This window comes from Chaetodon auriga, chromosome 23 (assembly GCF_051107435.1).
Source record: "Chaetodon auriga isolate fChaAug3 chromosome 23, fChaAug3.hap1, whole genome shotgun sequence".
NCBI classification, from domain to species: Eukaryota; Metazoa; Chordata; class Actinopteri; order Chaetodontiformes; family Chaetodontidae; genus Chaetodon; species Chaetodon auriga.
The window spans coordinates 8,297,792-8,322,086 of record NC_135096.1 but is presented as its reverse complement, the minus strand read 5'-3'; the positions used below and the strand labels follow the sequence as shown (position 1 = coordinate 8,322,086).

The following is a 24,295-nucleotide window of genomic DNA, read 5'->3' as shown; positions in this document are numbered from 1 at the left end:
TCATCGCTCCCCTGCAGCCACACCTCTTTGCTGCGATCCATTCACAACTTCAAATCCAAGAACAAACAACTTGCTGGTCCATTTAATCTGGCCAAATAAAGCCAAAGCTATTGAGGGCTTGTCCGCGCTGTGACACAGAAGTAAATAAGTAGCAGCACTTCAATTGTAGTATAACATCATCCTCGGAGATCAGCTCTGTTGTCAATTACAGCTGCAATAGAAATATTCAGACATCAACAGACATCTTATGAGCAAAACAAATGTAACCGTCGAGTTTTTGGCTTTTCGGCCAGCATACTCTTCCAAAATGGCTCTTTTGAGACAGAGAGCGTGTGTGTATGTCTGCACGTGACAGGTGTAAAGGTAGACATGGCAATCAGACGGCAGGAGGGACCAAAGAGGAATTTAGAAGCAGTCTAAGGAGGGAAGAACGAGGGAAAAGTCTGTCTTGTCTCTCTCTCTCTCTCTCACACACACACGCACACACACACACACACACACACACACACACACACACACACACACACACACACACACACACACAGGACACGCTGACATGGCAGATGACACTTCCTTTTTCTCTTTTTTGCTGAATGGACACTGACAGATTGCATCAGTAAAGCATCTCCTCAGTGTGTGTGTGTGTGTGTGTGTGTAGTCTCTTCGAGTGTTGCTAAGAGCAATAATGATGACAATGTGCCATGTACAGTCAGACACGCAGTGTGTGTGTGTGTGTGTGGGGGTGTGTGTGTGTGTGTGTGTGTGTGTGTGCGTGCCCCATCGCCTGGAGGAAACCAGAGTTTCACGCTATCATTATCTCTCCTCGTCGGAGCAGTGAGTTGTCGAGAAGTGGGCCAACGCTGTCTTTAATGAAAGAGTGAGGAGAGAAGCAGAGGAAACGAGGTGAAGGTGGAGAGGAAATTTGATTCTCATCTGACGGCTGAAATCCCACATCTGGATCACCAACGGCAGCTCATCGACTGCTCCTCGGCTCAAGGCCGATCCATCTAAAAAAAAAATCAATAGAAAATGATTCCGGTTGAGTCGACTTTCCTCTTGCTTTTATTTATATGTGTTTTATTGGATTTTTTTCTTAATCAGAGCTGAAGCAGAAAATTTGTTCATTGATTACATCTTCTATTACACCCTTTTGTGAATGAATTTGCTTTGCTCATTCCATCACAAAACATTTTTCGAGAAAAAAAAAAAAAAGACTGCAAATCGAGGTTGAAAATAGTAGCGATGCCACTATTTTTACCTCAGAAAGGAGGAAACACAGCGTGAATCTTCTATTACAGAAAGGAAAGTAACTGCAAAAAGTTTCACGCGCAGGACACTTCTGCTCGCACGTGCACGCACACACACACACACACATGCTCACACGCGCAATGGTTGCCGTGGTAACAGCAACCCTCTCATCCGGATGTGCTCCTTAAATAACCTCCGTCTATATTTGTCTGTCTGACTGTCTGCGTATCAAGTCTCAGACAAGTTCTGTCTCTGCGGTGAGACTTCTTCCCCTCACATGAATCTCAGATCTCAAACATCCCACACTGGAAAATGAAAGAGCTTCCTGTATGTAACAGGCATGTTTGCGGCGGTCACATTTCTCTCAATTATTCTCTCGCTCTCTCTCGCGTATTGGACAACCTGCCACTAATTAGGAACATCAGTTAATTAAGGCCAACTAACCGCATGGGCTTCACAATGAGCAGCTGTGTACAGCAGTGTTTGTGAGCACTGGACTGACATGCGGTGGGGGTGTAAGCTTTACACTTGCTGTCCACGGGCACACAGATATCAGCCTTCTTCCCAGAGGTGCCATATTGTTAACTTTCAAACTAAAGTTTTTGTTGAGAGATCCTGGCCTCCCGCTTAGAGGAAAAGTGTGAGACAAAGCCTGACCTGAAGCAAAAACACAAGAGAGGAAGTGAGGGCGTGAAAGAGTCAGAGGAGAAAGATCAGCTGATGTAAAGGGTCAGCAGATGGTTGCCAGCGGCGAACCAGTGATGTGACGGATCTACTGCTCTCCTCACATCTGCCACAACATCCCTCTGAGTGTGTGTGTGTGTGTGTGATCGTATGTAATTTACATCCACATCTGCCGCTAAAGCCTTTACTCGACTCCGAGTGCAAATGTCAGTGTGCAGTAAATCGCTCTCATCTCTGCTGCACTGAGGGAAGCTGACTTCCAGTAACGACACATAACACGATTCAAGGAACCCGGATGAAATGCCAAAGATTTGTCATCGGCCACTGATCGCAGCGATGTGGGATGTGGTGCAACATGCGGACGGGGAGATTACGACAATGCTATTTGTGTTGTTCGTGTTCATTCCCGGTGGTCAAAGCAGGGTGCGCAGATTAGGAGTTTGTCGTCAAACCCAAATAATTTCAACAAATTCAGATTAGTGATGTCATCAATACGCAGTCTGAGTGACTCGTGATCTCACAGAAGTGACCTCTCGCTCTCTGGGAAGAACTCCAGCCCGGCGGCGCTCACACGGGAGTCGTGAGTATCCCCACACCTGCTCTGCCACCTGAGAGAGTCCAGCTCCTCTCCAGGGGTTTGCTTCAGAGGTGAGCCCAACGTCTAGTTAGAACCACTCCATTTCCTGCCCTAGCTCTGGTTCCCCCCCACCAAAGAGGCAATCTTCCACATCCCTAGAACAAGCCTGTGACACCAGGGATCGCGACAGGTGGACCCCCTCTGCCTGTCACCCAGCTGACGGTGCAGCTGAGCCCGATCCCTGCAGGTGGTGGACCCACAGCAGCTACATGCAGGTCTTTCAAGCTTTGCCCAGTCACGGCCTGTGAGTCAAAGCCCTGCCAACCAATGCCTGCTGGCAACCTCCCATCCAAAGGTCTGGACCCCTGTCTTCCTGCTCTGGGTGAGGTGCTGCAGGCCCTCCAGTTAGAAAAAGATGTATTGCAAACTTGAAAACTCATTGATCCACTCAGTTGTTCACCGTTGAAAATTGACAAACACAGTGCAGCACTCCTCTGCCCTCTATCTGAAGTGTGTGTGTGTGTGTGTGTGTGTGTGTGTGTGTGTTTTCTCATCAGGGAGCCCATTTTTCACGATGACTCACATCTGCTTCTGATCACGAAAAGTAATGCAATATTTATCTAATGCAACATCTGACTCTCATTATTAAAACAAATACAATATGCAGCTGACTTAAAGGCCAAATCCCGGGATGGGAGTGGATCAGCAATACGCAGCAGAACACAAAATACTGGTCTGAGTTTACACACAATACAAACTCTTGAGAGCTTCAGAGTCAAGGCTGGAGTGGCTCTGAGATCTTATCGCCCCCCCCCCCCCCGCCCCCTACTGTGAGCTCAGTCATCAAGAGCAACTTTTGATTAAATGTAAACAGGGGAATAAATCTGCTTTGAAATTTCAAGTCCTCTTACTGTTGCACAAGGAGGTAAATCAAACCTCAGAGACTGAGATTAGAGGATTCATCATTTTTAAAACTAGACTGTTTGCCTGCCATTGTGGTCAAAACTCATGAAGTGCTGGCAAGAGGTACAGATTAGAGAGGCTGTACTGTAACCTGAAGGTCACGTGGTCCGCGTCCACAGTCAGAAGGTCATCTTACAGGATAAAGCCAACTTTGTGAGCTATGTTGGTCAGTCTCTCAGAACAAATACCGAATGGACCTAGAGGTGAGGCTGTTTCAACTACTGACATATTTCCTGGGGATGATTTTCCAGCGCCAGCAGCACTCTGGCCGTCTGGTATTCTCCTGACCTTGAAATTCACTTTGCCTCTCTGTGTGGTATTTTGGCCTCGCAGAGAGCACGCGGTGCACAGGTGGGAGGTTCAGTCAAATGAGGCAGGGCGAGGGAGGTTGTTGGTGCTTTGGTACATCTGTTACTACGGTTCGGAGGGGAGTTTTGTCGATTTTATCAACAAGAGCAAACTGAATAGTTGTGCAGCAGTGACTAATGAATAATGCTTTAAACAGAATTTCATTATTTTAATGACTCACTCAGCAACGAGCTGCATTGGGCGATGGATTTTTCATGGGTTTCTTGACATTGAGAAAAATATAGAATATTGTCAGCCTCTATGGACACCTGTCTGCACAGTCAGAAAATGTCAGATTCCCACAAGGACACTGACCGAGGAAACAAAATATCCAATCAATCATTTTTAAAAAGCTGCTTTTACCACAATAAAAACCATTTCCGTGCCACAGCTTGAACTGCAGCTATATCTGGGACAAATGTTTAATCTGAGCTAAAATTACTCTCAGGAGAAAAAAAAAAAAAAAAAAAATCAAATAATAACATGAGGAAAAAAACTTGCGATTGAACACACGTGCCCCTCTATCTGCCTCACGCACATACACACAGATGTTGTTTGTATTTAAGAAAAATCCCTCCTCCTGTCTTTCCCAGAACCCCTTGTTGTTGCTCCCAGCATGCTTGCAGGTTGCAGGGAGAAGAAGGAGGAGCTAAAATGTCAGAGGTCACCTGACAAAAATGTTTGATCTCTGTTTTCCCTCCCTGCACGTCCCTCTCTACTATCTCCCACCTCTCTACCTCGCCGTTTTCCTCTCACTGCAGCGCACGTTCACTCTTCTCTTTCTGTGTACGTGCGCTTCAGCACTCTTCTTCTGGTCTCTGGGGCCATAACCGTTTACATCCTGGGACCAGATTTCCAATTTGAAGTCCTTTATTTGTAAAATACTCTATTTTAACCATATCATCTGCATTTAAGATCATTTTTTAATTAAGTTAAGTTTTCCCAGAAACGGTCGCAAAGCAGTCCTTAGTGCCAAGAATGATCAAAATCTTTTGAGCAACACTTGAGAAATAATGCAACGCTTCACTGACTGCTGATGAAAATTCTCCTGCCCTCCTCATTTAGGGAGGTCAGAGGTCAAAGCTGTCTGCCTCAAACCTCTTTAATCCAAGTCCTTTCTATTCTGTGGAGTTTAATTTCCTGTTGTCTCAAGTCCAATGATGTCCTCTGAAAATAAACATCTAGCTCCATCTAATGGACGATGTTGTGTATGACACCTCAAGACATTTCCATCTGTGTTGTTGTGTGTGTGAGTGGGGTCAATTGCCTGATGGTTTTTAATCCAGGGTCGAGGACTCAATGCAAACCAGACTAGTGAGCGCTTTGTGGAAGCTAATGGGGATCGTAGTGAAGGATAAAGAAGACCAGGCTTTAAGTTCTAAAATCATCCTCGAACTGAACGGGCATGATTTTCATTCTTCTACTCTGCTGGAGTCTTTTTGTGGTTTTGTTTGGTTTACTTCACTAATACAGTTGGTAACACTCAAACCTGACTATTTCAGACAAATCATCATCTCGAGACACCTGACTCAAGGACACTTGACAGGACAGTTGACAGTGATCAGAGCACATGGACGAGATCACCCACCTCCCATCTCCAAGCAAAAGAAAACAGATGTGAGCTGTGTGTTTCCCACAAAAACACATTTTCACTACAGTGGCAGGAATGTGAGTTTCCAAAAACTTGACCTCCATCTATCTTATTTAAAAAGCACAGCCTTGACCTGAGGGACACAGTGGACTGCCTGCGAGTACCAGGCACCTGGATGTCTTTAAAGCTACATAACATAACTCTGCAACACTTTACAACAGGCATGGAAACAATTACAAAGCCAACAACGTTTGAGGTGAGAGACACATTGTGGGTGTTCAGCATTGTATTTTTGTCTCTAGACCAGGGGTTCTCAAAGTTTGAATGTTTAGGGAGTCAGCATATGATTGAGGGCCGCACAGAAAAACTTGAACTTGTCATCGGATTTGTGATTGGTCTCATGATGGCATTTAACGTTACAGTCCTTGAGCACATAATTCATGTGTCTGCTCTGTCTGCAGACCAGCTGTCCTGTTCCTAACCTGTTGAGGGGGCACAGTTTGACACAGTAGCAAAACAGCGTATTGAGTGTGCAGGCGAATGGAATGATTAAAATATAATGCATGCATTTCTTGTTGCAATAGAGGGTGCACAAAATGATTCTGAGGGCCATCATTGGGCCATGGGCCGCACTTGGAGAACCCTTGCTCGAGATGATGATGAAAACAGAATATATACTGTTTTATTTTGAAACTTCTCATAGCCCTACTTGCACCTGCACCACACATAAGGATTGGCTGAAATTTAGCTGGAGTATGCATACATTCTTGCAGAGGATAACTTTAAAAGTATACAATGCAGGATTTTCCTGAAAGACAATGTAAAGACTCATATAAAAGTAATTCCTCTTGATCATCACTTTTGACCCACTGTGTTTATCTGCAGAAAGTGCCCTCTGCCTTTATTCTATTTTTATTTTGCTTTGGTCAGGACATTTATTGGCTGCAAATTTTAGGCAGTGTGTGTAGCCCCCAGCCAATAACAGAGCGCAGGTGAGGGCAGGACTTTCTAAAACGGCAGCAATCAGGTGCCAGTCCACAAGCAACACGCATCCAAGAGGAAGCTACAAAAATGGCAGATACTGTTTTTTTTAACAAACAGTAACAGGAAATTCCTGCATAATAAACCTTTAAAATCCCATTTATCAAGACAAAATATTTTCAATCACTTATCCTCTAAAAAATGGTGCAAATGCCTTTCCAGCGACATGGTTTGGTCATTAGCGGAAAGACGAGCGGAGAGTTGATTGAACTGAAAAAGAGTTTGCTTGATTTCAAACAGGGTTGGTTGATGTCCTGTTAAAACGCCTGCTCTCTCAATCCTCTTCAGCTTTTGAAATTGAAACCCAATCTCAGGACAAAGAGCAGCACTCTGCTTTTGATTCCTGGTGCAGTCATCGTCCCTAACAGCTGCAGGGATGAGAATGTCAGAGGTACCAGAAGCCTTAAATGGAGGCACCAGCGTGGTGTGAGTCCTCCAAATGACTCTGCTATTCATTTAGCTCATTGTTTACTGACACATGCTTGTTAGTGGAGGTGATGTATTTCTTTTAACTTAATTTCTCTTGGTCACTTTTTTCCGGAAGTTTTGGAGTACATCCATGTTTGCTACGGTATTCCAAGTGCGTTAAGTCAGCAAGCATCGCAAAGCGATCGAAACTATTTGAGCTGCACTGAAGGTCAAATATCTATGACGACAGTTTGCGGTGTGTATCAGTAGCTTCTGCTGTCTGAAACACTCCACTTGAGAGCTATTGTCTGAGAATGCAGGCGACGTGTGCCAACACCAAATTCAAATCTGTGATGGTGGGAGGCCGTTGTTAACTGTGTAAGAAATACAAATAATAAGTAATGTACGTTTCATTTGTTCTTCTATACATTTATAACCAGTTGTATTTTACAGCTACCTGTTCCAACCTGCAGTATCAAACAAACTGAATTCAAGGAAGCGCTATGAGCTTTTTATCCTTCTTGTTTGAAATGCTAATGAAACAATGAAGCTTTTCATAACACTGTGACTGTTAGGATTCATAATGGGCTTAAATGCCTCCAACACTTCAGCAATCTTTTCCTTATCAGCATCTCACACATAACTGAGAACAGACTCAGCTTCCACAGAGAGAGACACTTGGCATATGTCATGGCTGTCCTGTCCTGTTCAGTTTTAACTTCTTGTCTCTTGCTGCACTGACTAATTACTGCTCACAAAGCCTCAATGGTATCAAGTGAGATAAATGCACAGCTGCATATCAGTTCTTAGAAAACAAACTGATATGAAAGGTAAGTGGCATTAGTGGGGAAAAAGTTCCAACTCAAGTCTGAGTGCTAAACTCAAAGTACGGCCCAATGGCAGCCCTCAGAAACATTTTGTGCAGCCTCCCAAACATGATTTTCATCAGTCAATCAGCCATCACTCAACACACAACTCGGCCACTGTGTCAAACTGCGCCCCCCAACATTTTTAAAGCTAATGGATTGGAACTTCCATTGTAAATGTTCAAACAGCAGATGGGTCCTCTCTTGTGGTACAGTAACTATGTTCGTAGCATTTTTTTAAAGCAGTGTTAAAATGTTTTTGTTTTTTTTTTTCCCCAAAGTTTAAACATATAAATCCTATTCTGATACTAATGTGACTCGATTTTGACCTTATTTATGAGTCAGCATGACTCATGATTCGAGGAGCTCCAGCAGGTGGGGTGTCCTTTCTCTTGTGAGGTTTAACTCAGAATATCTGTTAATCTGAGTGATCCATCGCAGAGCTCAGCCTACCCTCTATCTTTAGTGAGCCACCGTCTGTGAATGGAGGGCCTAACTTTATCTGGCCCACTGTCATCGAAGCCACTGCTATTTTTAGAGGGTGGCTTGCAGTGGCAGCAGCTGTGAAAGCATTTAATGCCACCGACCCCCCATTCCAACTCTCTCTCACTCTTCAGTTGTTGGACAATGACAGTATCGGAGCTGACGTATAAACCAAGCCCTCGGATACAAGACAGTCGTCATTTTCCTCTCTGCCACCTGCAACCTAACGGCAAACCAAGGGGACACAGCAAAGAGATGATACCTGTGACTGTGGGCCGCCAAATGTGAATGGAAGATTTGAATTTTCTCACTTGCTTGGACTGAACAGGAGGTGTGTCAAATGCGAGTCCATAAACAACAAAGCAAACTAGAGAGACGAGAAGGAAGAGCTGAAGACTCTCACAGAGCTTCATGACTGTTCTACAGAGCAACACAACGAATATCCGCCATTTCTACCAGTCATCTAAATAAGGTCCTAAAAGCACAAGAATTAACTGATGCCAGCTCAAGCGTTTTGAGGAAATAATTTTTAAGTGGCAGAATGCTTTGAAGAGAGCGACTCAGAGGAGCGGTAAGTTTATCCTTAGACTGTTATTTAATGTAGAAAACTAGAAAAGTGTCAGTTCTCTGGTATATTCTATGTTAATTCCTAATCTTACTAAATATGTCTCACTTGACATTCAGGCCTGCTTAAGAAATATCTGACATGTTACCCGAAGAGCTATTTTCCAGCTAAGACATGAGCACATGACTACATGGTCCACGCTGTTTTGAGGATGTGCATCAGATGGGAGAGTGTGGTGCGTCATACAGCAGAGACAGCTGCAATTCTTAACGCCAAGAGAAAGACAGTGTCAGCACGAGAGAATCTAATGAGTTCCACTGGTTGCTACAAGCTCAAACCATAATTTGTTTGACTGCAAAAGAAGAGAAATTTAGCTTTGAATGACGACTTAGGACCCCAAAGGTATCGACAGCGTGACAACAATGCAACAATTCAGGGCCAAGAAAATCCAGCAGGAAGGACGCAGCTGACATACATGCTCCATACACACAAAAATACATACATACACAACTGTCTCAGTTATGTCTTAGTTAGTGACTGCAGGTGTGTTCCTGCACAGTTTGTGTGCTATTTGACACATGGTCTCTGGTGTCTTTTTTTGGACAGACTACTTTATAAATACACTCTTCAATGAGTTACAGCACCAGCTGTGAGAACCACGAGTGCTTTACATTTGCTTAAAACCTATTTTACTAAACCACTAAGCATGTGATAAACACTGTAATCAACCTCAGTTAAGCCTTGGTAACAAGACATGGTATTCTGAATATTTGAAACTTTCAAATACAATTCTCTGCATTGAATCTGTTTCCTAGTCAAAAAGTAGACCTTTTAAAGCACATTTGAGATTTCCTCTCAAAAGTATGTCACATGTGACATGCACTCACTGGGTTTGGGTCAGGTGGAAACAGAAATTTACATTGTGTCACAACAGTCAAAGCAAGAAAACTCCACTCCAACCAATATTATGTTGGAGTTTTCTGTCACTTTAGGTTTCTACACAGTCAAGAAGTCTGGGAAAACCCTGCAGTTGTTCAGTGTGGGTCTTTGTTTGTATTGAAATTGACTGCCCACTGAATGATACATTTTCTTTATCTTCCAGCTCCTTCACCAAAGATAAGAGGTGTGAATCTAGGAGATCCTACAACAACAGCCTTTAGTTCATTCAAACAAGAGAGAGGGTGACACCATCATGGATATTTTTGGAGGAGCTCCCCGTGTTTTGGGCTACCCACGCCCAGTGGTGGCACAGTGTGGTACAGACGCCACACTGAGGTGCCAAATTGATGGGGACCCTCGTCCTGATGTGATCTGGGAGCGTAAAAATGTCCAGATCTTGTCTGAAGGGCACTACAAGCTCTCTGAGGAGGGAAAAGCTTACCTGCTGACCATTACTGGTGTGACTCCCCAGGATGCTGGCCAGTATATTTGCAAGGCCAAAAATAGCATCGGTGAAACCTATGCAGCAGCCTCCCTCAAAGTGGAAGGGGAGGCCCCGCCACGGGAAGGGGTGCAAAGGCAATTCGTGGTCAATGGTGTGAACCAACCAACGAGAGAACACGGAGAATTCGGAGGACAGTTGAATGGCTACTGCACAGTGCAAAATGGTGAATGCGCGAAAGAAAATGAAGAGGGGCGGAACGGAGAGCTCAAGTGGAATAGCACGAATAGTAATAAACAGGAAGAAGTTGATTTAATGTCCGATGATAAACCTCGATTCCTCATCAAGCCCCTCTCTCTACGCGTTGATCGGGGAGAAGATGCCGCGTTCTCCTGCAAAATCTGGGGCACTCCCCTACCCGAGGTGACATGGGAGAAAGATGGGAAGAAGCTGAACGACATCTTCGAGAGTGCACACTTCAGTGTGAGCAATCAAGATGGTGGCTGGTTCCAGCTCAAGATCTACAGGACGCGCATGCCAGACAAAGGCGTCTACACTTGCAGGGCCACCAACTGCCATGGTGAGGCCTTGGCAGGGGCAGTCCTTCTTGTTGAACCTGTGCCGGATCGAGAGGAGAGTAAAATGTCCTCAAATGGTCAGACTAACAGCCAGTGGTCACCAAAGCACAGGGGCGGGAGGCTCAGTTTGTCAAGGGTTACAGAGGACCTTGCTGTCAATGCTTCAAAAGCCAAGAAGTTTGCAGTGGCGGAGGGGAAACATGCCAAGTTTCGCTGCTTTGTGACGGGGAAGCCCAAGCCAGAGATCATCTGGAAAAAAGATGGGGTTCCCCTAGAGCCTGGGAGGCGTCATCTGATATTTGAGGACAGAGAAGGCTACTACACACTGAAGGTTCTGTACTGTAAAGTGCAGGATACAGGACTGTATGTGTGTGCAGCATCAAATGCTCTTGGAAACACCCTCAGCGCCGTTCACCTGTCTGTCAAAGGTAGGAGTTACCTCAGAGTGCTTTCAGAAAATCTGCTTTTACTGCAATTCTAACTGGCAAAACATATAGATTTCTAAATGTGACATCTTTGAAATTGTGTATAACATTGTTGAAAATGCCAATGGTTTGCTTGATGGATGGAAAGCCGATGGAAATATTACCAACACCACACAATTGTTACAAAAATCCTGAAGTGAATCATCTTAAGTGCATTTACATCTTAAAAAAAATCTAATTTACAAATGAAGATGCTGAACACAAGTGAAATCATCATCATGCCAAACAACAATGGAAAGAGCAAGTAACAAAACACATTGCAAGAAATTCTGTGCCAGTTTAATTTCTATTCCTGTAAGTAAATCTTCCAAAGACAGAAAGGTCCAAATGAATGAATCATTATGTCACTGATGCATCCAACCACATGAGGTCATAAGCTACACTTGAGAGGGCTAATTGCTTTGTGTGTGTTGTTGAAATGCATGGCATCAACTTTTAAAGTGGCTAATCATTTTGTCCTAATCCCTTCATAATGGGCAGATAATTGTCAGGGTCACAAACCTTTTCATATGCACAGTGCACTATGCCAGCTGCCTCTATCATAAGAGGCAGTTTAGTCTTGGGGTCAACATACCAGTCCCTAACACACAGATAACATTGAGATAACATTACAGTGACTGAGCACTGCTCAAACAGTATTCAGTGGTGGCCCAAGAGATTCAAGTGAACTTCAAGTTTGTACTTAAATGAAAAAAATGTATCACCTGAAATAGTGGTTTAATATAAGATGGAAGTTATTTTCTGAAAAATGAAACATAGATGTTATCAAATTGTTAATTAAAAACTGATCCAACACATTCTTCACTCACTGCGACTAATTACTTCACGTGGTGTTTGAAGTGTTTCAAAGAGTGAGCGTGTTTGTTTTGATGAGACAGTTTTTTGCAGTTTCTAGTCATTTCCTTTTCACAGGAGGACGACTGCAACAGGTGTGCAAATTGGGCAACAAGAGAAGTCTTAGTCAAAAATACTGCAGTAAAAGCTAAAATCTATTGAAATCACTGACCTACATTTACAGTTATCATTGTAACACTGAAAAACAGTCTTGTCTTTGTGTTTTAATAATCCCCATAAAGCTTTGTCCAGGTGTCTGAACATATACGGTACATACATTTATTTCTGTCAAATTAAGCCATGACTGACAACCGTAAAACATATTCATCAAGGTGCTATCGCTATAAACATACCTTACATTTCCCCTGTACTTCAGGCCCAGCTGTGCGGTTCAGACGTCCATTAAAGGACATAGAGGTGAGGGAAAGGGATGTTGCCGTGCTGGAGTGCGAGGTACCCGACGAGTCGATCCCATCTGCCTGGTACCTGGAGGACCAGCGGCTGATGCCCAGCAGTAAATACGGGATGGAGCAGAAAGGAACCAAACGAAGACTGACCATCCATGATGTTGGAACAGACGACGATGGAGTGTATCTCTGTGAGATGCCAGATGGAGCAAAGAGCATTGCAGAGCTATCAGTTAAAGGTATGCACTGAATGTGGGCATGCAGTATTTTAGATTTGTGAACTAAAGGTAAGTTATCATTTGCATCACTTCATACATATAGATTAGATGCTACATTTTCAAGCTCCAGAAAGGCTCACTATTTATTACTTTTTGTTTTGGGACATAAGAGGAAAATACTTCATCTGCTGACAAGTGTTGGGCAGATAAAAGGGAAAACTAGCTACAACAGCTCTTAAGCTTGCTTTAAATAATTTCCATTTGAGAAATGTGGCAGCTTGATGTAAAATTGTAAATCTTTCATCTGAATGCTGAACACGAGTGGAACGTCAAGTCTAACAAAAAAAAAAAAAACAATACAAATGAGTTTAAACACAATCATTTTTCCACTTCCAGGTACTATTGTTCGAAAACTTCCCCGAAAGCTGGAGGTCCTGGAGGGTGAGAATGCTGTGTTCTGTGTGGAGGTGGAGAATGATGACATGGAGATCCACTGGTTCAAAGACAGTTTTAAGCTTCATGAGACTCACCAGACAATCCTGAAGTCTTTTGGCAAAACTCACATTCTGGTCTTTGTCAACGTGGCCTATCAAGACTCGGGGGTAGTGACGTTTGTCGCAGGAAGATCCAAGACCTCATCACGTCTCAAGGTCAAAGGTACATTTTGGAAACACTATTGCATATGTTTGTTTCACAGTTTCCAGAACTGGCTTGCAAATAATTTAAGCATGCTTTTATTGTGAAATGTGATTGTGAATGTGTAATGTGAATTGTCCTTCTGAGACCCCATGCGACATTTTGTTGATTAACGTTGCATACAAGGGTCTAAAATTGTTAATGATATTTAATCTCTTCAGTTTAGGGCACATTGAGCTTACATTACTAGCATATTCATACCCATTATATTTTTTGTGTTTTCCCTCTTTTAGCTACAAGACATTGCCCTCCTATCTGCCCTGTGGGAATCAAAATGGACATAGATCGACCCAACAGCGTCCTGCTCACCTGGGTTCCTGCCCCCAACAGCCAGACATCCACCCGATCCATCTTCGTCGTGGAGAGACAGGAAGTGGGCTCCCAAGAGTGGCAGAAGTGCTTCACCTCGGAGACCGCCACATCAGCTGAGGTTACCGGCGACAGCGTACAGTATGAAGGCGACTACCGGTTCCGTGTTTGTTGCATCAACAAGTATGGGCGAAGTGGCCATGTGGAGTTTCCCAAAGCCGTCCATCTGGGTGAGGAACTTACTGTGGGGTACAATCGTACATGTGTTATCCTATGCAATCTTCACGTTGTCCAAACATAGTAAATAGAACCTGGCTAATATATACTGAAATCATATATAAATCATAGCAGATATTGGCGTTTCACAGCTATTTAAGCATTGGCTTACATGTTGACAGATGCACAAAGAAATGACAGCACCTACATAAGTGCAATTTGAGTCATATGAAAGATGAGTGAAACATACATGGTGAAATCAGTAGGTTCTATGATTAAAAAGTTGCTGTTCAGTTGCTGAATAAAATCTCAGACAAGGAAAAGTTTGTTGCTCACAACAGCGATTATGCAATTTTAACAAAACCATCATTGATTATCAGTGGAAACCGACGCCTACCAGGAAGACAAAACTGCTTTGAAAATGGACAGCAATGATATACAGAACACAGAATTTTTTATTGACTCTTTTTCCATTTTCCTTAGTTCCCGGACCAAAGATCTGCAGTTGCCTTAAAGGCTGTGAGGTTGTGGAAGGAGAAGACGCCCACTTCTCCATCGAATTGTCTGCTACAATGGTTGGAACCTGGTTTCTGAATAGTGCTCAACTGCAGCACGGTGGACGATATTTAATACAACAGTCTCAAACAAAGCATTCATTGGTTATCCGTGAAACTCGCTCTGCGGAGGACACAGCAGAGGTCACATTCATAGCCAACGGAGTCCGGGATTCAGCTGTGCTCAAGGTTAAACGTAGGTGTAGAAGTCAGTTATTTCTGTCAAATTCATCATGTGATGGATGCATTTCTTTCGAGTTTATTTTCTGTGTTTATTTCTTTGCAGCTGCTGTGGTAAAATTCAGCCCTCTGTCAGACTTAGACACCAATAAGAGGGTGGACATTGGTGATGCCATTGTGCTCTACTGTGAAGTCTCCCACCCCTTCGCAAAAGTATCCTGGTTCAAAGATGGCAAGGAGCTCCAAGTGGCTGATGGTCTCAACATCCAATCAGATGGGAACATGAGGAGGATTGTGATTCAATCAGCTGATGCATCTCATGCTGGAGTTTATACATGTGAAGCTTCAGGAGACGTCATCAAATTCAAAGTGGACATTGCAGGTAAAAGGTTTTTGAAAAACTGATCAGTTTCAGGCTTTTGGATATATTTAAGAACTCAGAGTGCAACTAGAGAAAATGCTGAATCCAGTTTAGTCAAATTAGTATATTCTTTAAAGGTTTTATTGTTTTTATAATGATTTAAGTGTAAAGCCACAAAGCCACACTAATCCATGTTTGGTGTCATGATTAAACCAAATTATAGTCAAGACTATTTCTAATTTCAAGGAGGCAAGATTATCCTCTTGTACTTTGTGTGACAGCTGTTGACATCCATACCTCTTTGTTCGTTTTTTTCAGGTCCTCCTGTGGAGTTCCATCCGGTCCCCAAGGAGGAGCTCCATAAGAGCAGCATGGAGCTGGACCCTGTGGTGCTACTTTGTCATGTCTCCACAGACGATGCTGAAGTCATGTGGTAAGACGATGGGAACTGAAATCCTGTTAGAAAAAAGAAAAAGGAAAAATAATCAACAGGTGCCTCTATCTATGCTCTGTTTTTTAATTATTCTTTTTTTTTTTAAGTGTTTGAAGTGATTGCACTGAGAGGTCTGACGTGGTAAATTACTGAACACTGAACAAATGTACATGTCAAAGTTCACACAGACCATAGAAGAGATAATGTTCCTTGAAGTAGCCCATACATGGCAATAAATTTACTTCTACAACACATAAGCCACTACTGGAAAGAAAGGCTTTCAGTTTATTTACACTTTCATCTGCAGTCTTGATTTCTTTTATTTAGTATTTCATTTTCCCTTTGAGATAGTGTTTTGCAGTTCTGTGTCTTTGGTGTGTCTCAGGTATAAGGACGGCTGTGAAATCCAGCCCAGTGACAACATCACTCTGCAGGCAGAGGGAACCATGAGGAGGCTGATCATCCGCTCTGCAGAAACCTCAGATGCTGGCAGCTACACCTGTCAGGCGGGAAACAACAGCATGAAGTTCACTGTTGATATCAGAGGTACAGGGAACTTCTTGTCTATTGTTGGCGCAAGTCGTGTTTCAAGACACATAGAGTAGATTTATTTAGTAAAACAAAGTACGTAACATCTCATTAATATCGAAAAATAAAGAGATGAGATTAAAGGTGCCATGTTAAAACTCTGACCTCACTCTACTTCCTCGAACTACAAACACAGAGCCTCCAGTGATGATTGTGGAACCTAAGGAGGATATTGTGATGGAGAGCTATATCTCAGAGGAGATTCACCTGCAGTGCGAATTGTCTCGTACCACTGGGAAAGTTCATTGGTTCAAGGATGGTCAGGCGGTAGAGGAAAGCGACAATGTCCAGCTGATATCTGAGGGTCCTTATCGGAGGCTGACCATCTTCAAAAGCTCGGTGGAGGATGGCGGAGAGTATGTGTGCGAAACAGACGGAGACTCTGTCTTCTTCCAGCTCACTGTCAAGGGTAAGACTGAAATTTCCCTTAGTGCTCACTTTTGATTATACCATACAGCTAATACAAATGTGTGGAATCTCTAAAGTATTTAAAAGGTTATCTAACCATCCTCTGCCTGCCCCAGAGCCACCAGTAAGAATCATTTCCCCCAGTGAGTCAGAACTGGAACTGACTCATTTGGCCTCTGAGAGGCTGGAGCTCAGCTGTGAGATCTCCCAGGCCGACGCCCCTGTCCACTGGTACAAAGACAACTTGGAGGTAGAGGAGGGTCCAAACATGATCCTGGAGGTGGATGGGGCCCAGCGTCGGCTGGTTATACCCATAACCACTGTGGACGATACAGGGGAGTATGTATGTGACACTGAGGATGACTCTGTGGCCTTCCTGGTGACTATTACAGGTAAGAATTACGACACAAATAACTATTTAGCATCATGATAAATGGATACTAAACAAATTTATATTATTTTGATAGCAATTCTCTCATTTATGATTTTTTCATTTTTAATGACTTTATTCCTCATTTGAATTTAGAGCCACCAGTGACGCTTTCTCGTCCCCAAAACATGCCTGACAAACTGGAGAGTTTTGCTGGCCAACCAATCATATTGGAGATCGAGGTGTCCCGGCCAAGTGCTGAAGTCAGGTGGTGGCTAAATGGCAGAGAAATAGAAGAAAGCAGTAATGTCACCTTCACAGAGGATGGGCTCGTCCATCGTCTGACCATCCACTCTCCCACCCCAGAGGATTCTGGGAAATACACCTGTGATGCTGTTGATGCCAAGCTTGATTTCGAGGTCAAAGTTTCAGGTAAGAAGCAAGCAGCGTTGGAGATGATTTCTGTCCCAGAATGGGATTTTAAACAGCACCATCATGTCATATTGAGTGTCAACATGTAATTCTGCATCATCAGAGCCTCCGGTGAAGATCCTAAGAAAGTCAGAGATTAAGACAGATCTTAAATCCCTGATTTCTGATGATATTGTGCTGGAGTGTGAGCTCTCCAGGGCCAATGCTGTCGCCAAATGGTACAAAGACAACTGTCGTATTGCGGGAAATGAAAGGTATTGTGAAGAGGAGGAAGGCACTTTCCGCTCACTGGTCATCCTAAATGCTGAACTTGGAGACTCAGGAGAGTACTTTCTGGATGTCGGAGATGACAGTATCAGCTTCCAGGTTACAGTAGAAGGTACAACTGATTTAGTAAATTTAATCAGTTGAAGGACTTGGCTTAAACCTGTTCCTTACATAAATCATCCATCTCTTCCCCTTTACCTTAGAGCCTCCAGTGACAATTGTGGGCAATTCAAATGACACTGACTACCAGGAAATGGTGGCAGGAGATGACCTGATCCTGGCCTGTGAAGTGTCCCGTGTCAACGCCCCTGTCCAGTGGTACTGCAATGACAGGCTGCTTACCGATGATTCTCGTACCTACATTGAGAGCTACGGCACCCTGAGGAAAATCATCATCTCAAACGTCCAACCCTCAGATTCTGGGAAATATGTGTGTGATGCTGTTGGTGACAAGATGACCAGCGTTGTCAAGATTCAAGGTAAGTTTTTACATCACAGCAATGTCATCAGAGGTATGATTATCTATACATTAGCAAGATTACCTTATATTTGGCTCTTTCTTTTTTCACCCAAGAGCCTCCAGTGATGTTTGTGAACAAGAAGGATGACATTGTCATAACGGGTTACGAGGCAGAGAGCGTGACCTTGACAAGCTACGTGTCCAAGGAAAGTGCTCTAGTGCGTTGGCTGAAAGACTGGACACCCGTTGAAGGTGAACGTTTCCGGGCACTCATGGAGGGTCATGAACGCACCCTTACCATCGAGCCTTTGAGGCGTTCTGATGCTGGCGAATACACCTGCGATGTCAACACAGACCAGATCCACTTCAGCTTGCTGGTGAAAGGTTGAAATTTCAATTTCACCTTGTCATCTGATAACATTGTTGAAAACTTCAGTTTGAACTGAAAAGCCATATTAATCTTGATTTTTTTTGCATCACAGAAATGAGAGTCAGGTTCATGAGGCCGCTGCGAGACACAGTCGCCCACGCTGATGGTATGGTGACCCTTCGGTGTGAAGTATGCAAACCAAAAGCAGATGTCCAGTGGCTGAGGAACGGCGTGGAGGTGGTTCCAAGCAGAAGGTTTTCTATTCGGGCCGATGGAGTTGAGCGAAGCTTGACTATCCACCGTTTAACCAGAGAGGATGCTGGGGAGTACTCCTGTGAGTCCAGAGATGACCAGACTGTGGCAACGCTGAGAGTAGAGAGTAAGTATGCCTGGACTCAGATTTTCTGTCTTTTCTTGCACAAGGGAGCAGGTTCATGAAATTTATTATGTCTCTTCAGTGCCTCGAGTGGTGGAGTTCCTTACAGAGCTCCACAATACCACTGTGCTTGAGGGAGAAGATGCCACCTTCAAGTGTGTGGTTTCCCCTGAGGATGTTCAGTTGGTATGGCTAATGGACAATGAGGCCATCACCCTGGGTGATCGTTTTCAGGCAAATCAGAATGGCCTGTGCCATACTTTGGTGATCAAGAAGTGCCAGATGTTGGACTGTTCGAAGATTACAGCAGAGGCTGAGGGACAAATAAGCAAAGCCAGCCTCAAAGTTCAGGGTAAGACCATATAATGAAGGGAAAAGAGAGGATACAGTGCATTACCAGAATTAACAGCAGTTCCTTGTAACCTTTATTTCTCTCTATCTTCATTCATGTTTAGAGGCTCAGGTCATGTTTACTAAGAAAATGGAAGCTGTCATGGCAGAAGAGTTTGGCGAGGCCACCCTGGAGACAGAGATCAGCCTTGAGACAGGAGAGGTCCAGTGGATGAGGCAAGGGGTCGTCATCCTGCCCAGTTCTCGACACAAGCTGGCCCAAAATGGCTGTATACGGAGCCTGACCATCCAAAACCTGACACTGTCAGACCGGGGAACCTATCGCTGTGAGACTCTACATGACCGGACGCAGGTCAAGCTCAATGTAGAACGTAAGCAGTGCGAGGTGGGGTGTGGACAATGTGGGGTGGGGTGGAGAATACTGTCCAGGATAAAGACTCACTTCATTTTGAGGATTTTCTCTATCTCATACACTTGAACATTTACTGGCACAGACATCTAATAATCTCCCTCTGCGACACAGTAGATTCCTTAAAGGCATTTAATTCAGTTTGAATCACCAAAAGGTATGCAATTTGCAGTTATATACAACAGATTAAAGTCACATATGCTGACATTTGATAAAATAGTATCTAAAGATATTTTGCATTTTTGCTTTATAAATGACCTCAATGTTTAATCAGTCATCAACATTCATTTTCTGTGGACTGACAAGACTAATAAATGAATCATTTCACCATGAAAACACATATTATCCAAAACACTATTTTCAAATTCTTTCTTACATTTGGAGAACTTTAAAATAAGCAGGACTTATTCAGTAGTCAGTATAGTGTACTGGAATCTTATCTCATGCAGATGATTTCTGGGAAACCAAAGGACAGTACTTATTTTAGGTGTTTTTCACAGTATGTCACAGTGCAGAAAGATACTAAGAATAGCAGGGCTAGACCTGTATGTGTGAAAAGGTTTTTGAATCACAGCCATGCTGTTATACAATGGTGGACTGAGTGACACTGTGATAGAGCTCCTGTAGGTGTTGTTTTTGTAATGTGATAAACTGAGCTGGGTCTAAATTTGAACCACCTTTTGTTGTCCCTGAAACACAGAGTTCCTTCAATGTACAGCAAAAGTGTAAATGATAAGCCATGATTATATTTAAAATTATGATATTCAATGTACAATTTTGCCAGATTTTTTACATTTTTCCCAGGATTCATCCTTCAAATGCACCTTTTTTTTAATATCTGGATGGTGTCATTAAATTCTGACACCATTCCTGAGAAGAAGCAAATTATTGTATGTATTTACAAAACGCTCCTCTCCTTCATCTTTTCCCACCCAGCCCGTAAAATTTCCATCCGTAAGGGCCTAACTGACCAAGAAACCTTTGAACGAGAGACTGCCTCCTTCGAGGTGGAGCTCTCCCACACAGATGTGGAGGGAATTTGGCAGAAAGATGGCATCAGGGTGAAACCGAATAACCAGTGGCGGGTGAGCACCAATGGGCGAGTCCACAGCCTCACCCTGTCCAACCTCACCCTGGAGGACACAGGCACTATCGTCTTCTCGGCTGAAGGGGTGCGCACCACTGCCAGGCTTACGATCAAAGGTAAATACCTGTTTTTCATAAAGGTCATCAAATACTTGCATGATGTTGACTTTCTGCACTGTAAGACACAGTGTACACAGATGTTTTAAGCCACTGATGTCCATTTGAAAGATTTTGACTTTTTTATTATGTGTAATTTTTGATTTTGTTGGAACACTGATTGGATTTGTTAAATGGACAGAGACTCCGGTGTCTATCCTGAGAGCGCTCACTGATGTTCGAGTGGAGGAGGAATCTCCCGCCACTTTGGAGTGTGAATTCTCCAGGCAAATCATTGAAGTCAGATGGCTTAAGGTAGGACAAACCAATGCAGTAAATGCTCTCATTGCTTTTGACAGTGTTTTGGCAAAGTGCGGAAAAATTACATGATGTGAAAAGGTTTCGGGCTCACGAGAAATACCGTTGTCCTTTTGCTTCTGTGAATCAGAACGGGAAGGAGCTGAAGGTGGGGAAGAACTGTCGGATCTACTCCATGGGCCGGAAGCGGTTCTGTCAGATCATGCAGTGCTCCCGGGCTGATTCTGGTACCTACACATGTGACACAGGGGAAATCAACACTTCCTGTTCACTGGAGGTTTATGGTAAGTATCTGAACAGGAGCTGCTACAACACGTCCCAATAAATATTTCCAACAACAAAGTAAAGAATGAAATGCATATATTTGCTGATTACAGTGATTCCTGTGCTCCTCTCAGATGTATGTTATATTGTGTGTGCAGAGACTGAAACAGTGTGTTGAGCTATATCACCACTGACAGGCTGTAATGACAGTTGGTGTACTAAAACAGCCTAACATATCAACAAATCTTCAAATAAAGACATTTATTATCTTTCTGTTGTTATCTTCACTAACCTTGCAGAGCATGAGTTGGAGATAGTGCAGGGTCTGGAGGACCTTTACATTCAGGAGGACCAGAACGCTGTCTTCATGTGTGAGGTGTCTCTGGAGGATGTTACTGGGGAATGGTACAAAGACAGCCACAAGATCCGGCCCACTAGCACCATCAAGATCCGTACTGAAGGTCAGAGAAAGAGGGGGTAGATTACTGATGGGACTGAGTGAGTCTGATAAGATGAAAGAGACATAAATTAAAAATGCTGATCACTGAAATAGCACCTAGATCTAACTAAGGTGGAAGGGACTGACAATAAGAGAGCACATGTCTGTCTCAGTGTCCAAACTCAGTGCCTGCCACTCTGCAGCCCCTTTGGAATAGGCAGGTGCAAACAATCAACAATAAAGTCATGGGAAAAGTCAAAGGAAAAGATGACAATATGTACATTAAATAATACAGAAGCTCAGCATCTCATCTTCAGATAATGATAAATAACATGCAAATGTAAAGAAAAAGCTTCCAGTAAACAAGACACCAGGGTGAAGGAGGACCTCTGGTGGCCTCACATGGAACAGCAAGACCTGTATGAAGTGACAAATCAAAGGAAAAGAAACAACATAAAGTGTCTTAGTACGGTTTTAGACTATCACTAGCTTCCAGAACAACTTCACAATAGATCGACTTGACTTTATCAGTCTGTTGTTCTCCCTCAGGGACCAAACACTTCCTGCTGATGTGTAATGTCAAAGCTGAAGATGCTGGGGAAATCCGCTTTGTATCCAGGGATGTTGAATCTACAGCATATCTTGAAGTAGAGGGTAAGTCCATTTTTAAGTTGATGATATATTGTCTTTGTTTGTTTGTTTGTTTGTTTGTTAGTCAACAGCTTAACATATCAGCACACAGAAAACCTAAAAAAATCTTCCTCTCACTTTAGAGCTCCCTGTCTCCATTGTGAAACCCCTACGAGATCGAACAGCCCTGGAGAAGCACCGCGTGATCCTTGAATGCACCGCTTCGTCACCTCGCTGCAGCGCCACCTGGTACAAGGGCGGCAAGAAGCTGGTTCCCTCAGACAGAGTGGAAATGTTGGCCGACGGCTGCTCCCTGAAACTGGTGATCCAGCAGGTGGCTGTGGAGGATGAGGGCACCTATAGCATCGAGGTCGGGGAGCACACATCCAAAGCCAAACTGATGGTGGAAGGTAAGCTGGTACAGAGCTAAGAGCTTCTCAGAAATTGTGTCAAATATCTTAACTTTTCTTACTCCAAACTATCAAGTGTGATTGGATATGATGGGTTTTTAGCAATAAAAATGGATGAAAATGACTAATTTTCTTTCATACCATGATAAGTTGTCTTTCCCCCTGTGCTGCTGCAGCCCAAGCCCTCGTAATAGTCAAAGAGCTGGAGGACGAGGAGGTAACTGAGCCCGAGCCCGCGTCTTTCCAGTGTGAGGTGTCCGTCGCCATAAACAAGCCTCCTGTTTGGACTCTGAATGGAGAGACCCTTCAGCCGGGACCCTTTGTCCGCCTGGAAAACCACGGGACGGTCTACAAACTCACCCTGAAAAACACCAGCGTGGACATGAGCGGGGTGGTGAAGTTCACCATGGGCAAGGCCAAGAGCAGTGCCACGTTCAGCGTTAAGGAGACGCACTGAGAGACAGAAAGAAAGACACTGACTGCAAAAACAGGACTCGCTCATGTCACCGGAAACCTTTTGACATCCATTTGTCCTGCCTGGATGGCCTGTATTTCCCTGAGCTGAGTTTATTTTAAATTAAGGATATTCAGTGACGTTAGATTAAGCATTTTAAATCTGAGGCATGTTGCTGCAGTCAAGTTATTCTCCTTTTTTTTTTTTTTTTTTACAGTGTAGATGATATTTATTTGATTAAGATTTATAATTGACTTTACATAGTTGTATTCTCATTCTGATGAAAATCTCCCCACAATAAAAACAAAGTTACAGTGGTTACATTTTTGAGTAAAGATGACAGTCTATCATTAAGATAATACAGTGGCGGCCCTTATAATAATTCACACTGTAATTTGCCGAAATCAAAACTCACATTACCTCATGGTTTCCATATGATGGAGGCACAACTGTGCTTGTTATACTCCTGCTGGTCTTCTTTTGTGCCATAATAAGCTTTACGACATTTCACATCAAATGTTGGTAGACTGGTTTGTTAACGGTAATCATTATATCCTGCCATCTGTGATGATTTAGGCTAATGATGATAGCTACATTTTCTGCAGTAAATTACATTTTTAGCAGTAAATTAAGCTCCTACAACTCTGGGAATTCAGGATTACTCAATGTGAGAGATTATCCATGATGCACGGTTTTAAACTGATTAATGTCAGGTATGATTAAAAACAACGTTAAAGCGTTTCTACTCTGCCTGCGTTGCACCAAACCATAGCCTCTCACGGTCCTAGCCAACTTTAAAAGACATATATCCCTCAGGTGTTTGTAGAGAAAATGAGAGCAAACATAGGACTTACCTTCATCACGCGCCAACGACAGAACCACCTGTATGCTAATATTGTTTGGTGTATGCAAGTCGCGTGGCTAACTAGGCAAGTGTTGGCTAACGGGTTAGCTAACAGGTTAGCCATCAGCTGATAGACAGCAGTGGACAACTTGTCATGCTGCCTCCTGCTGGCAAAAAAACCCAAACTAATGTAGCATTGCTAACCGTGGATAAAGGGGATTGTTGTTAACATTTATATTATTCCGCTGCAAACTGAAAACAACGCAAATGGAACGGAGAAATGCTCGACAAAACAGC

General features: G+C 43.4%; 1 protein-coding gene across 1 annotated transcript; it reads left to right on the top strand.

Annotated features, from left to right (window-relative positions):
• The first annotated feature begins 9,966 nt into the window (after positions 1–9,966).
• Positions 9,967–23,165, top strand: obsl1a (obscurin like cytoskeletal adaptor 1a). Its single transcript, XM_076723986.1, has 23 exons — positions 9,967–10,302; positions 10,408–11,161; positions 12,429–12,698; positions 13,074–13,334; positions 13,607–13,912; positions 14,382–14,648; positions 14,739–15,014; positions 15,312–15,426; positions 15,812–15,972; positions 16,151–16,423; positions 16,539–16,814; positions 16,949–17,224; positions 17,328–17,603; positions 17,695–17,970; positions 18,780–19,049; positions 19,153–19,419; positions 20,394–20,660; positions 20,842–20,954; positions 21,088–21,241; positions 21,521–21,682; positions 22,210–22,314; positions 22,434–22,700; positions 22,877–23,165. Exons 1-23 carry the CDS (start codon positions 9,967–9,969, stop codon positions 23,155–23,157), a joined length of 6,009 nt encoding a protein of 2,002 aa, XP_076580101.1. The 3' UTR covers positions 23,158–23,165.
• The last annotated feature ends 1,130 nt before the right edge of the window (positions 23,166–24,295 follow it).

Coding starts and splice junctions, on each gene's coding strand:
- obsl1a (XM_076723986.1), top strand. CDS start 9,967: ATGGATATTTTTGGAGGAGCTCCCCGTGTTTTGGGCTACCCACGCCCA. Junction 19,050..19,152: donor AGCCAGCCTCAAAGTTCAGG/GTAAGACCATAT, acceptor ATTCATGTTTAG/AGGCTCAGGTCATGTTTACT. Junction 22,701..22,876: donor AGCCAAACTGATGGTGGAAG/GTAAGCTGGTAC, acceptor GTGCTGCTGCAG/CCCAAGCCCTCGTAATAGTC.